Raw genomic sequence first — 12715 nt, forward strand, 5'->3', positions numbered from 1 at the left:
CTAAGTGTTTAAAATGGTCCACTAGTCTGGTTCAATAGCCTATACAATCATGGGGAAGACTGCTGACCTGACAGATGTCCAAAAGGCAGTCATTGACACACTCCACAAAGAGGGTAAGCCACAAAAGGTCATTAAAAAATAAAAGCTGGCTGTTCACATAGTGCTGTATCCAAGCATATTAATGGAAAGTTGAGTGGAAGGAAAAAGTGTGGTAGAAAAAGGTGCACAAGCAACCAGGATAACTAAAGCCTTGATAGGATTGTTAAGATAGGGCCATTCGAAAATTGGAGGGAGATTCACAAGCAGTGGACTGCTGCTGGAGTTAGTGCTTCAAGAGCCACTACACTCAGACGTAACAAGGACATAGGCTACAAGTGTTGCATTCCTTGTGTAAAGCCACTCATGACCAATAGACAACGCCAGAAGTGTCTTACCTGGGCCAAGGAGAAAAAGAACTGGACTGTTGCTCAGTGGTCCAAAGTGTTGTTTTTAGGTGAAAGTAAATGTTGCATTTCATTTGGAAATCAAGGTTCGAGGGTCTGGAGCAGAGGTCGGGAACTTAAGACTCACAAGCCAGATGTGGCTCTTTTGATGGCTTCATCTGGCTCGCAGACAAAAATACCATATTTTCCGGTTTGTAAGAAGCATATTTTTCCCCAAAAACTGGGAGAAAAATGGGGCTGTGTCTTACAAACCACTTACCGGGGCGGCAGTGGTGGCGCAGAGTTGGTGAAACTGCAGGCTCATGGGGTGTTGCAGCAGTGGTGGACTGCAGGCTGCTTTGAATCTCTGGCAGTTGACGAGATTGACTTCAAGAAAATGGCTGCGGAGCCAGCGCTTGTGCAGATAGGACTCCGTGGCTGAAAACTGCACACGAGCGGCCATTTTCTTGAAGTCGATCTTGTCAACTGTGGGAGATTCAAAGCAGCCCGTCGGCATATCAATCGCCCCCGCTACTGTGACACCCCACGAGCCCGCAGCAGTATTGCTGACCCTCCGCTCATTCCTCCGTACCCACAGCATTGCCTACCCTGCCTCCTGTGACATTCTGAGCCACCCCACCACCGCTGCTTCAACCTGGTGAGTATGGCTCTTACGGAATTACATTTTAAAATACGTGGCATTCATGGCCGTCTCAGCCAAAAAGGCTCCCGACTTTTGGTCTGGAGGAAAAGTGGAGAGTCACAAAATCCAACCTGCTTGAGGTCTAGCATGAAATTTCCACAATCAGTCATGGTTTGGGGAGCCATGTCATCTGCTGGTGTAGGTCCACTGTGTTTTATCAAGACCAAAGTCAGCGCAGCCATCTACCAGGAAATTTTAGAACACTTCATGCTTCCCTCTGCTGACAAGCTTTTTGGAGATAGAAGTCTCATTTTCCAGCAGGACTTGGCATTTGTCCACACTGTTAAAAGTACCAATACCCAGAACCAACAATGGTGACGAGCTGAAGGCTGCTATCAAAGCAACCTGGGCTTTCATAACACCTCAGCAGTGCCATAGGCTGATCGCCTCCATGCCACACCGCATTGATGCAGTAATTCATGCAAACGGAGCCCCGACCAAGTATTGAGTGCATTTACTGTACATACTTTTCAGTAGGCCAACATTACGGAGTTTAAAGTCATTTTTTTTAGTTGGTTTTATATAATATTCTAATTTTCTGAGATAATGACTTTTGGGTTTTCATTGGCTGTAAGCCATAATCATCAACATTAACAGAAATAAACACTTGAAATAGATCACTCTGTAATGACTCTATGGCGTCGCCACAGAGTATTGCACCTTATTTAAGGTGTAATGCTTAACCCGGATCCGGAGGAAGTCAGTACCGGTTTCACCACTTAAACACTCAAATGCACAGCCAGGTTGCCCTCCCCAATGGGGACCGAGCTAGAGTAGGTTCTTAAGGTTGCCTTCAAACATGGGGGGCACCACCCACTAGTGTCAGGGACTCGGGGAATGGAGCAGCAACTTAAAGGGAGTTAGGAGCCAACACAACAGTTTTTCAGGAGTTCAGCAGGAGAGGAAAGGAGCGGACATGTCTTACCGGTGCTCTGGTGGGACACAGGAGTTGTTATTGCGGTTGCCGAGGTGTGAGCTTAAACGCTCCCTTGGAACCGGTGCCACACAAGGTGCAGGACCCTAGGGAAGATCACACTTCAAGTTGGTTTTCCATAATCTGCCGGAACGGGGAGGTTTCAAGCTTCCCTGGCCACAAAGAGCCTGAAAGCACAGTGCCAGATAGGATCCGGGGCCTTGGACCGCACCAGACCCCACTGCAGAGCCGCGGTACCTACAAATAGGGACAAGAGTACTACTCGAGACGAACCGCGGTCCCCAAGTAGTTTTAAGCCACGTGGATCCAACACACACGGCGCTATGAGGAAGGGACTCACCGAGCACCAAACCAGGCTGCTTCTGAAGGGATTCGTGTTGTAAATGTCATCCAAGTGGGTGCTGGTGTGAAGCTCCCTATGGTGGCCAGGAATGGTAAAGAAGTTGATTCTGAATCTGTGACTCAAACAGGTGTTGGTATTAATTGGGAATCCAGGAAGTCCTATTGCTGGCCAGCCTGGTGTGTGTGTGTGTATGTATGTATGTATGTATATATATATATATATATATATATATATATATATATATATATAGGAGAGCAGTTTTTGCTTAGCTGCTGGTGATAAAGTTTCCTTCTGCCTCTGAAGATGGCTTGGAGCTTGTTCTTCAGTTTCCTCTATTTATTTATACTGTGCCAGAATTCACTCTAGATAAGTCTGCTGGTTTGCTTAGCCAAATTGCTGGTTTTGCACCTACATGTGTTTGTGTTTTTGTTTCCATTTTGTTCTGTGTTTGTTTTCTTGTAGGTGAGGATCTGGCTCTCTGCTATTTTTGAGAGGGCAGTTCCTTCAGCAAGAAAGGGTGTTTCTCCCTGTTCTGATTTTGATTATTTGCACTTTTGAATTCCATTTGTTCTGTGATTTAGTTTTTTCCCATTATATATGCAGTTCTGTTTAAAGTGTCTGGCACAAGAGTACCTGATATATTGGGGGAAAGACCTAGTGGTCTTAGGGTGTTTTTCTATCAGGAGTTTGGTAGTTTTTGCAGGGTTTTTTGCTGGCCACAATCAGTTTTCTTTCCTGTCCTGTTGTATCTAGTAAGTCGGGCCTCATCTTTGCTAATCTATATTTTCTACTTGTGTATTGTGTTTTCTTACATCACCGTCATTACATGTTGGGGGCTTTCTATTCCTTTGGGGACTGTTCCAAGGCAATTTAGGATTCCTCATTTCTATCTTTGAGGTATAGCAAGTTTCTCCGGCAGTGATGAAGTGTCTAGGTGCGTTGGGAACATCCCACTGCTACTTCTAGTGTTGTCCGATAGATAGGAGATTGCGGTCAGCTTAGCTTCCAACTACTCTTGTGGTTTTTGTTATTTCCTGATTGATGGGATTTTTTATGATCATCCATGGTTACCAGTTCATAACAGATTCAGGTTTGATGGAGCCCATCACAGCAGGTAACCAGTATTGTCCGAGTAAGCGGCACAGCACAAAGATTGAGTAAAGACACCTAGAACCGCATCATCTGACTCGTACTCTTATTACCGACACTGCCGCCCCGCGCCTCGGACCTCAAACGCCATCACTACTCCCTTCATTATCCTCCCCGGGGCTCGCTCCACCTGTGGGTAGTGATACCATCTCTGGCTGCTACTACATCTGCCCCGGAGGACAGTGACAGCAGCGGGGGCTAAATCCCTGGCCGTGTACCACAGGTGGCGTCATGACATTCATCCTGCTACTACCCCCATCATCTTCCCTCCTTATTGGTGTACACCTCGGGGTATGAAGCCGGGCAGGCCATCGCGACATCCCAGATCATCACACCGGCCCGGTGACGAGTAATGCAGGTACGAGACACCCCGTGCCTGATTCTCCCTGCCGCCTGGGGTGTTACATATGTGTTTCCCTTTTTGTATTGAATTACTGAAATAAATTAACTTTTTAATGTTCTAATTTATTGAGATGCACCTGTATGTCAATTGATATTGCCTTGATGCACTTGCACTCTATCCTAATTCTAGCCTGTTTTTGCTGTGGCTTCATATTACCGTAGGTTTCCTGATATCAATTTACTGTTCTACATTTTATACATGTTTTATTACATTATTGTTGACCAACTACTAATTATTTTTATACTTGGGCTTTTGTTTTTAAGGGGAACCTGTCACCAGATTTCTCCCTTACAAACTGTGGCAACCACCAGTAAGGTCTTATTTACAGCATTCTAGAATGCTGTATATAAGTGCTCAAGCCAATCTGTTAAAGATAGAAAACAGTTTTTATTATACTGACCTGCAGAACGGTCGGGTCCGATGGGCGTCACTGGGTTCGTCTTCCTTCCATCACCAGCCTCTTTCCCAGCTCCATGTGAAAGACTCATTCTACGTCATCCACACAGAGGCTGCCATTGTGCTTTTCTGCATTCACACTTCTCTCTGCCCTGCTGATGGCAGAGGAAAGTATTTTATTATGCAGGCATGAGGAAAGGTCAAAGACGCATGCGCACTTCAGTACTTTGATCTAGCCTCAGAAGGGCAGAGAGACGTGTGCGTGCAAAGGAGTGCAATGGAGGCCTCTGTGTGGATGACGTAGGATGCGTCATCCACACGGAGTTGAGATGAAGGACGGAGAAGGAAGGAAGATAGGTGGAGCAGGACCGAGACCAGTGACACCCACTGGACCCGACCGCCCCACAGGTGAGTATAATAAAAGATGTTTTTCATGTTATACAGATCAGCCTGAGCACTTACAGTGCCTTGCGAAAGTATTCGGCCCCCTTGAAGTTTTCAACCTTTTCCCATATTTCAGGCTTCAAACATAAACAGAAAAATTTTAATATTATGGTGAAGCATCAACAACAAGTGGGACACAATTGTGAAGTTGAACGAAATTTATTGCTTATTTTAAACTTTTTAAAACATTAAATAACTGAAAATTGGGGCGTGCAATATTATTCGGACCCTTTCGATGAACTGCAGAGATCTACAGCTGAGGTAGGAGAGTCTGTCCATAGGACAACAATCAGTACACTGCACAAATCTGGCCTTTTATAGAAGAGTGGCAAGGAGAAAGCCATTTCTCAAAGAAATTCATAAAAAGTGTCGTTTAACGTTTGCCACAAGCCACCTGGGAGACACACAACACATGTGGAAGAAGGTGCTCTGGTTAGGTGAAACCAAAATCGAACTATTGGGTACAATTCCAAACGATATGTTTGGCGTAAAAACAACACAGCTCATCATCCTGAACACACCATCCCCACTGTCAAACATGGTGGTGGCAGCATCATGGTTTGGGCCCGCTTTTCTTCAGCAGGGACAGGGAAGATGGTTCAAGTTGATGGGAAGATGGATGGAGCCAAATTCAGGACCATTCTTGAAGAAAACCTGTTGGAGTCTGCCAAAGACCTGAGACTGGGACGGAGATTTGTCTTTCATCAAGACAATGATCCAAACATAAAGCAAAATCTACAATGGAATGGTTCACAAATAAACGTATCCAGGTGTTAGAATAGCCAAGTCAAAGTCCAGACCTGAATCCAATTGAGAATCTGTGGAAAGCTGAAAACTGCTGTTCACAAACGCTCTCCATCCAACCTCACTCAGCTCCAGCTGTTTGTAAAGGAAGAATGGGCAAGAATTTCAGTTTCTCGATGTGCAAAACTGATAGAGACATACCCCAAGCGACTTGCAGCTGGAATCGCAGCAAAAGGTGGCGCTACAAAGTATTAACTTAAAGGGGACGAATAATATTGCACGCCCCAATTTTCAGTTTATTTTTTAGAATAGTTTAAAATAAGCAATAAATTTGGTTCCACTTCACAATTGTGTCCCACTTGTTGTTGATTCTTCACCATAACATTAAAATGTTTATCTTTATGTTTGAAGTCTGAAATGTGGGAAAAGATTGAAAAATGCAAAGGGGCCAAATACTTTCGCAAGGCACTGTATATACTGTATTCTATAATGCTGTATATAAGGGCTCACTGGTGGTTGCCACAGCTTATAGGGGACAAATCTGGTGACAGGTTTCTTTTAATTGTCAATTTATCTATAAGAATTGTATTATTTTTCTGAATAAATGTTTCATTTGTACAGGGTTTTTTCCGCCGGACTCTGCGGATGAGGCTCCAGTATGAACGTTGTGACCGTAACTGCAAAATACGAAAGAAAAATCGAAATAAATGTCAATATTGTCGCTTCAATAAATGCCTGAGCCTGGGAATGTCTCACAATGGTAGGCAGCAAGAGCATTTTTCACTTTTTACCTTATTGTTATGTCAGAATTAAAATATATAAAGATATGTAGCTGTGAAAGTCTAATCATACGCTACTATTGCTGATTATAGGAAAGGTACCGTATTTTCCGGACTATAAGACATGCCGTACCATAAGACGCACCCTGGTTTTAGAGGAGGAAAATAGGAAAATAAAATTTTAAGCAAAAAATGTGGTCATGACACACTGTTATGGGGCGAGAATCTGCTGCTGACACTGTTATGGGGGTAATGTCCCCAAGTTCTCTACTAAGGTACCCCATCCTGGTAATGATAATCCTACCTTGTATATGACCCCATCCTTGTATATATGTCCCTCATCCTGGTATAATTTGCCATTGGCAACTAAAGCCCTAAACTAAAGACTGATCTATTTAAAATTTAACTTTTATTTCATTATTTAAGATCTAGGGACATTCAAGTTAAAACCACTGAACATGTCCCTAGATCTTAAATAATGAAATAAAAGTAAAATTTTAAATAGATCAGTCTTTAGTTTAGGGCTTTAGTTGCCAATGGCAAATTGTAAATTGATTGCTGATTATCCCTACGCTGACTGATAGAACTATTTTTTCAGTAGCTCATCCTGGTATAGCCCCCATCCTGATAAATACCCCCATCCTGGTATAGCCCCCATCCCGATAAATAACCCTATCCTGCTATATACACCCATCCTGCTCATAATATACCCCCATCCTGCTATATATCCCAATTCTGCTCATAATATACCCCCATCCTGGTACAGTGCCTACAAGTAGTATTCAACCCCCTGCAGATTTAGCAGGTTTACACATTCGGAATTAACTTGGCATTTTGACATTTGGACTGTAGATCAGCCTGGAAGTGTGAAATGCACTGCAGCAAAAAAGAATGTTATTTCTTTTTTTTTTTTTTTTTAAATTGTGAAAAGTTTATTCAGAGGGTCATTTATTATTCAACCCCTCAATCCACCAGAATTCTGTTTGGTTCCCCTAAAGTATTAAGAAGTATTTCAGGCACAAAGAACAATGAGCTTCACATGTTTGGATTAATTATCTCTTTTTGCAGCCTTTTCTGACTAATTAAGACCCTTCCCAAACTTGTGAACAGCACTCATACTTGGTCAACATGGGAAAGACAAAGGCGCATTTCAAGGCCATCAGAGACAAGATCGTGGAGGGTCACAAGGCTGGCAAGGGGTACAAAACCCTTTCCAAGGAGTTGGGCCTACCTGTCTCCACTGTTGGGAGCATCATCCGGAAGTGGAAGGCTTATGGAACTACTGTTAGCCTTCCACGGCCTGGACAGCCTTTGAAAGTTTCCACCCGTGCCGAGGCCAGGCTTGTCCGAAGAGTCAAGGCTAACCCAAGGACAACAAGGAAGGAGCTCCGGGAAGATCTCATGGCAGTGGGGACATTGGTTTCAGTCAATACCATAAGTAACGTACTCCACCGCAATGGTCTCCATTCCAGACGAGCCCGTAAGGTACCTTTACTTTCAAAGCGTCACGTCAAGGCTCGTCTACAGTTTGCTCATGATCACTTGGAGGACTCTGAGACAGACTGGTTCAAGGTTCTCTGGTCTGATGAGACCAAGATCAAGATCTTTGGTGCCAACCACACACGTGACGTTTGGAGACTGGATGGCACTGCATACGACCCCAAGAATACCATCCCTACAGTCAAGCATGGTGGTGGCAACATCATGCTGTGGGGCTGTTTCTCAGCCAAGGGGCCTGGCCATCTGGTCAGCATCCATGGGAAGATGGATAGCACGGCCTACCTGGAGATTTTGGCCAAGAACCTCCGCTCCTCCATCAAGGATCTTAAGATGGGTCATCATTTCATCTTCCAACAAGACAACGACCCAAAGCACACAGCCAAGAAAACCAAGGCCTGGTTCAAGAGGGAAAAAATCAAGGTGTTGCAGTGGCCTAGTCAGTCTCCTGACCTTAACCCAATTGAAAACTTGTGGAAGGAGCTCAAGATTAAAATCCACATGAGACACCCAAAGAACCTAGATAACTTGGAGAAGATCTGCATGGAGGAGTGGGCCAAGATAACTCCAGAGACCTGTGCCGGCCTGATCAGGTCTTATAAAAGACGATTATTAGCTGTAATTGCAAACAAGGGTTATTCCACAAAATATTAAACCTAGGGGTTGAATAATAATTGACCCACACTTTTATGTTGAAAATTTATTAAAATTTAACTGAGCAACATAACTTGTTGTTTTGTAAGATTTATGCATCTGTTAATAAATCCTGCTCTTGTTTGAAGTTTGCAGGCTCTAACTTATTTGCATCTTATCAAACCTGCTAAGACTACTTGTAGGCACTGTATATGCCCTCATCCTGCTATATACCCCATCCTGCTATATGGCCTGTATCCTATGGCACAGAAAAAAGTAAACGTTTATACTCACCTTTCCTCACTCCAGCAGCATCGCTCGTCTTCCTCTCTGCGCCGCTGACCTGTGTGGAGCCGTTCCCCTGCAGCATCGCGATGTCCTCCCGTCTTCCGGCTCGCTGATGTGTGTGGAAAATAGCGGTGCGCACAGTCATGACGTCATTGCTGTGCTGACCGTTCTCTATACAGATCAGTGGGCCAGCAGACGGGAGGACATCACGGTGCTGCAGGGGGACGGTGAGTATACTTATTCACTGTGCCCCTCGGTGATGATGATGCGCGGGGGGCAGTAAATACAGCCGCACATGATCACTCCATGCTGTAGTTACCAGGGGTGATCACACGGACCGGCTCTTTACTATGCGCGCACCCCCAACCCCGCCCATCATCCCACCCACCTGTCAGTGCCAGCTTTAGCGCTGAGAGATGATGGGCGAGAGGATGGGCGGGCATATGAAATGAGCAGGCCCACGTGGTCACGGCAGGCGCTGCTGCTCATGCCGCCGATGACCCGCTCCACTGCAGCACCCTCATTTCCCGCAGCCTTACATTCAGACTATAAGATGCCCCCCCACCTTCTCCCAACATTTGGGGGGAAAAAAGTAGGTCTTATAGTCCGAAAAATACGGTAAATCAGTAAAGCTGGCTATTCGGCAGGATTGGCTCACAGTCTTATGGGTGTCTTAACTTCCATAGATGATATTTGTCAATAGAAAAAAGTTGGGGCATGATGGCTTTTAGGCTGCTCAATTTTTTGTTGCAGATTTGGTGCAGTTTATCGTGCAGTTTGTTGCATAAATCTGCATGTTTATCCTTATCCCAGTAAAGTTATAGAAAATTCTGAAATGCTGTTGCTTCTTTTTTCCTTGCAGTTTTGGGTGCAGAAAAAATCTGCAGCATGTCAATTGTTGATGCGTTTTTTCCTGCGTTTTTTTTCCGCCCTTCCAGGCATTGATATAATAAAAAAAAAGTAAGGCAAAAAACGCATAAAAAAGTGCATGCGTTTTTTTCGTTTGTTTTCCTGCCACAAGGTACAGTTTTTAGGTGCAGACATTTTTTGCAGCGTGCGCACATACCCTAATTATACCAAATCCTTTTTATCTGGTTGACAGTAAATTCATATATACTGTATGTCCAACCTTAGGGCTATGTGCACATGCTCAGTATTTCAATGCAGAAATTTCTACATCTCTTGGTAGAAAAATGTGCGTTTTTGACCTACGTGTTTAACGTGCTTTCAGTGTGTTTTTTGCATGCATTATGCATGTGTTTTCCATATAGTGTGCAATGGAAAAATGCTGCAAAAACGCTGAAAGAATTTACATGCTGCAGATTTATTTCTGCACCAAATCTGAAAGGAAAAAAACTAACATGTGCACAACACTTCAGGATTCTCATTGATTTTGCTGACGTAAGAATTTGCATGCAGTTTTGAGAGAAAGTACCATAAGGCTATGTGCGCATGCTGCGTTTTTTTTTACGCTGCGTTTTTGTGCAATTTTGGCCTCTAAAAACCCACAAAAACGCACCCGTGGCAAAAACGCGCAAAAACGCATCAGTAAAAGCGCATGTATTTTTACAGCATTTTAGTGCGTTTTTGGCTGCGTTTTGCTGTGTTTTTGATCTCTGCGTTTTTCTGCGTTTTTCCAATGCATTGCTTGGGAAAACGCAGAAAAACGCAGGAAAGAATTGACATGTCAATTTTTTTTTTTTTTTTTTTTTATAACTGAATGTTTTATTACGTTTTTAGAACAGATTCAGAAAAAGTACATGGATGCATAGATATGTCTCACAAGCTTGTTAGCAATAACTGTAAACCAGAAATCAGTATACACATTATCTAACTAATACACTGAAAACAGGGAATATGACAAGACGAACAATACAATACTAGACAGGGAAACATAAGGGAGGGGGGATGGATTGGGGAGGGTGAGCATATCAGGCTTCAATCAAGACCGTACTTCACTGTTATTCTTTGTTGGCCCAATAAGTGTCCCAAGGTGACCAAACACTCTCAAAAAGATCTACTGTGTTATTTGACAGGGCAGATAAATACTCCATCCTTCTCACATCTTGGATCCGAGATTGGAGATCTGTAAGTGAGGGTGGATGGGCCAACCTCCAGTTACGGGCAATTAGACATCTAGCTGCTGTGGTCATGTGTAATAGTAACCGCTTCACTCTTTTCCCCAGCTGAGCAAGTGGTATATTTAATAAATAGAATTTAGGATCCAGGGGAACCCGAAGGTTAGTTACTTTATAAATAAGAGATTGCACCAACCTCCAGAAACACTGGATATTGGGGCATACCCAGAATATGTGTGGTATGTCTCCTCCTGTGGCTCCACACCTCCAACAATTGTCAGGTATAGCTGGGTTTAGTTTATGTAGTAGTGATGGGGTGTGATACCAATACATAAGTAATTTATACTGATTTTCCTTATAGACATAGCATGAAGATGTCTTAGAGGCCGTATCCCAGATCCGCTTCCACATACACAAGGGAATGGACTCACCAAGGAAATCTTCCCATTTCCTCATATATGTATGATTTGGCTTGTCTTCTGGGCATGGGGCCATTAAAATACGATATATATCGGAGATGAGGCCTTTAGTAGAGACCCCAGCTGTGCATAATCTCTCAAAAAGTGTAGGGATAGAGACCTCCAAGGAGGTAAAAAGGGAGTGCATCAGGTGTCTAACTTGTAAATACCGATATTGGGAATTGCCTGGGAGATTAAATTTAGCAGCTATGGTGGCGTAGGGGAGAAGGACTTTGGAACGTGCATCTACTATGTCAGCAAAGCAAAAGAGTTTCCTGTCAAACCACGTTTTAGTCGCTGTACCCTGCATACCGTCTGGCATTCTGGGATTAAAAAGAAAAGAAGTCAAGGGAGAGTGTTCAGATTTAAGTGGAAACTTTTTGACACAACAGTCCCATATCCTCTTCGTGAAGGCTATAGGGCCCAGGGTATGTGGGTCAGGCTTATTAGATGAGGTGCCCCAAAGGTACGAGTTAGGGTGTATTGGGGCTAGCCATAACTTCTCTATTTCCATCCATCTAGAGAAGGCACTGCGATTAGACCATGCAGGGATGTGACGTAAGTGTACTGCCCAATAGTACTTAGTAATATCAGGGACCCCCAGGCCTCCTCTCAGTTTACTGTCAAATAATGTTGTTTTCTTGATTCTATGTCTCTTATGGGCCCAAACAAATTGAAGTATACTAGACTGAATGTTGCGCAATTCTTTGTATGGTACACACACCGGAAGGGTCTCAAACAGGTAAAGTAGCTTTGGCAGAACAGACATTTTGACTGCAGAGATTCTTCCAAAGAGAGACAATGGGAGCTTGTTCCAATTGAGCAGGAGCCTTTTTTATCTCAGTAAATAAACTAGGATAGTTCTGCTGGTACAAGAGCTTATACTTAGATGTTAATTGTATCCCAAGGTATGTCAAGGATATATTTTTCCATTTATAGTTGTAGTTTTCCTGTAAGGAGGAGACCCGCACCTGTGGAATATTAAGAGGCAAAGCTTCCGTTTTGTTCTGATTGACCTTATACCCTGACAACCTTCCAAATTGTAGTAACAAGGAATGCAAATTCGGGAGGGTGATATGTGGTTGGGACAAGATCAATAGGACATCATCCGCATATAGAGATAGCTTAAACTCCTTATCTCGTACCATTACTCCACTTATATTAGGGGTGCTTCACACACAGCGAGCTCGCTGCCGAGATCGCTGCTGAGTCACGGTTTTTGTGACGCAGCAGTGACCTCATTAGCGATCTCGCTGTGTATGACACTGAGCAGCGATCTGGCCCCTGCTGCGAGATCGCTGCTCGTTACACACAGCCCTGGTTCGTTTTCTTCAAAGCCGCTCTCCTGCTGTGACACACAGATCGCTGTGTGTGACAGCAAGAGAGCGACAAATGAAGCGAGCAGGGAGCAGGAGCCGGCGTCTGACAGCTGAGGTAAGCTGTA

General features: G+C 43.9%; 1 protein-coding gene across 2 annotated transcripts in view; it reads left to right on the forward strand.

The window, feature by feature from the left end:
- PPARD (peroxisome proliferator activated receptor delta) overlaps positions 1–12715 on the forward strand; it is a 278036-nt gene that overhangs the window by 184812 nt on the left and 80509 nt on the right. For both annotated transcript variants that reach the window (XM_075335866.1, XM_075335867.1), the window contains exon 3: positions 6160–6298. In XM_075335866.1, coding sequence (XP_075191981.1) covers positions 6160–6298 — 139 coding nt within the window. The remainder of the gene's footprint in view (positions 1–6159; positions 6299–12715) is intronic.

This window comes from Anomaloglossus baeobatrachus, chromosome 2 (assembly GCF_048569485.1).
Source record: "Anomaloglossus baeobatrachus isolate aAnoBae1 chromosome 2, aAnoBae1.hap1, whole genome shotgun sequence".
NCBI lineage: Eukaryota > Metazoa > Chordata > Amphibia > Anura > Aromobatidae > Anomaloglossus > Anomaloglossus baeobatrachus.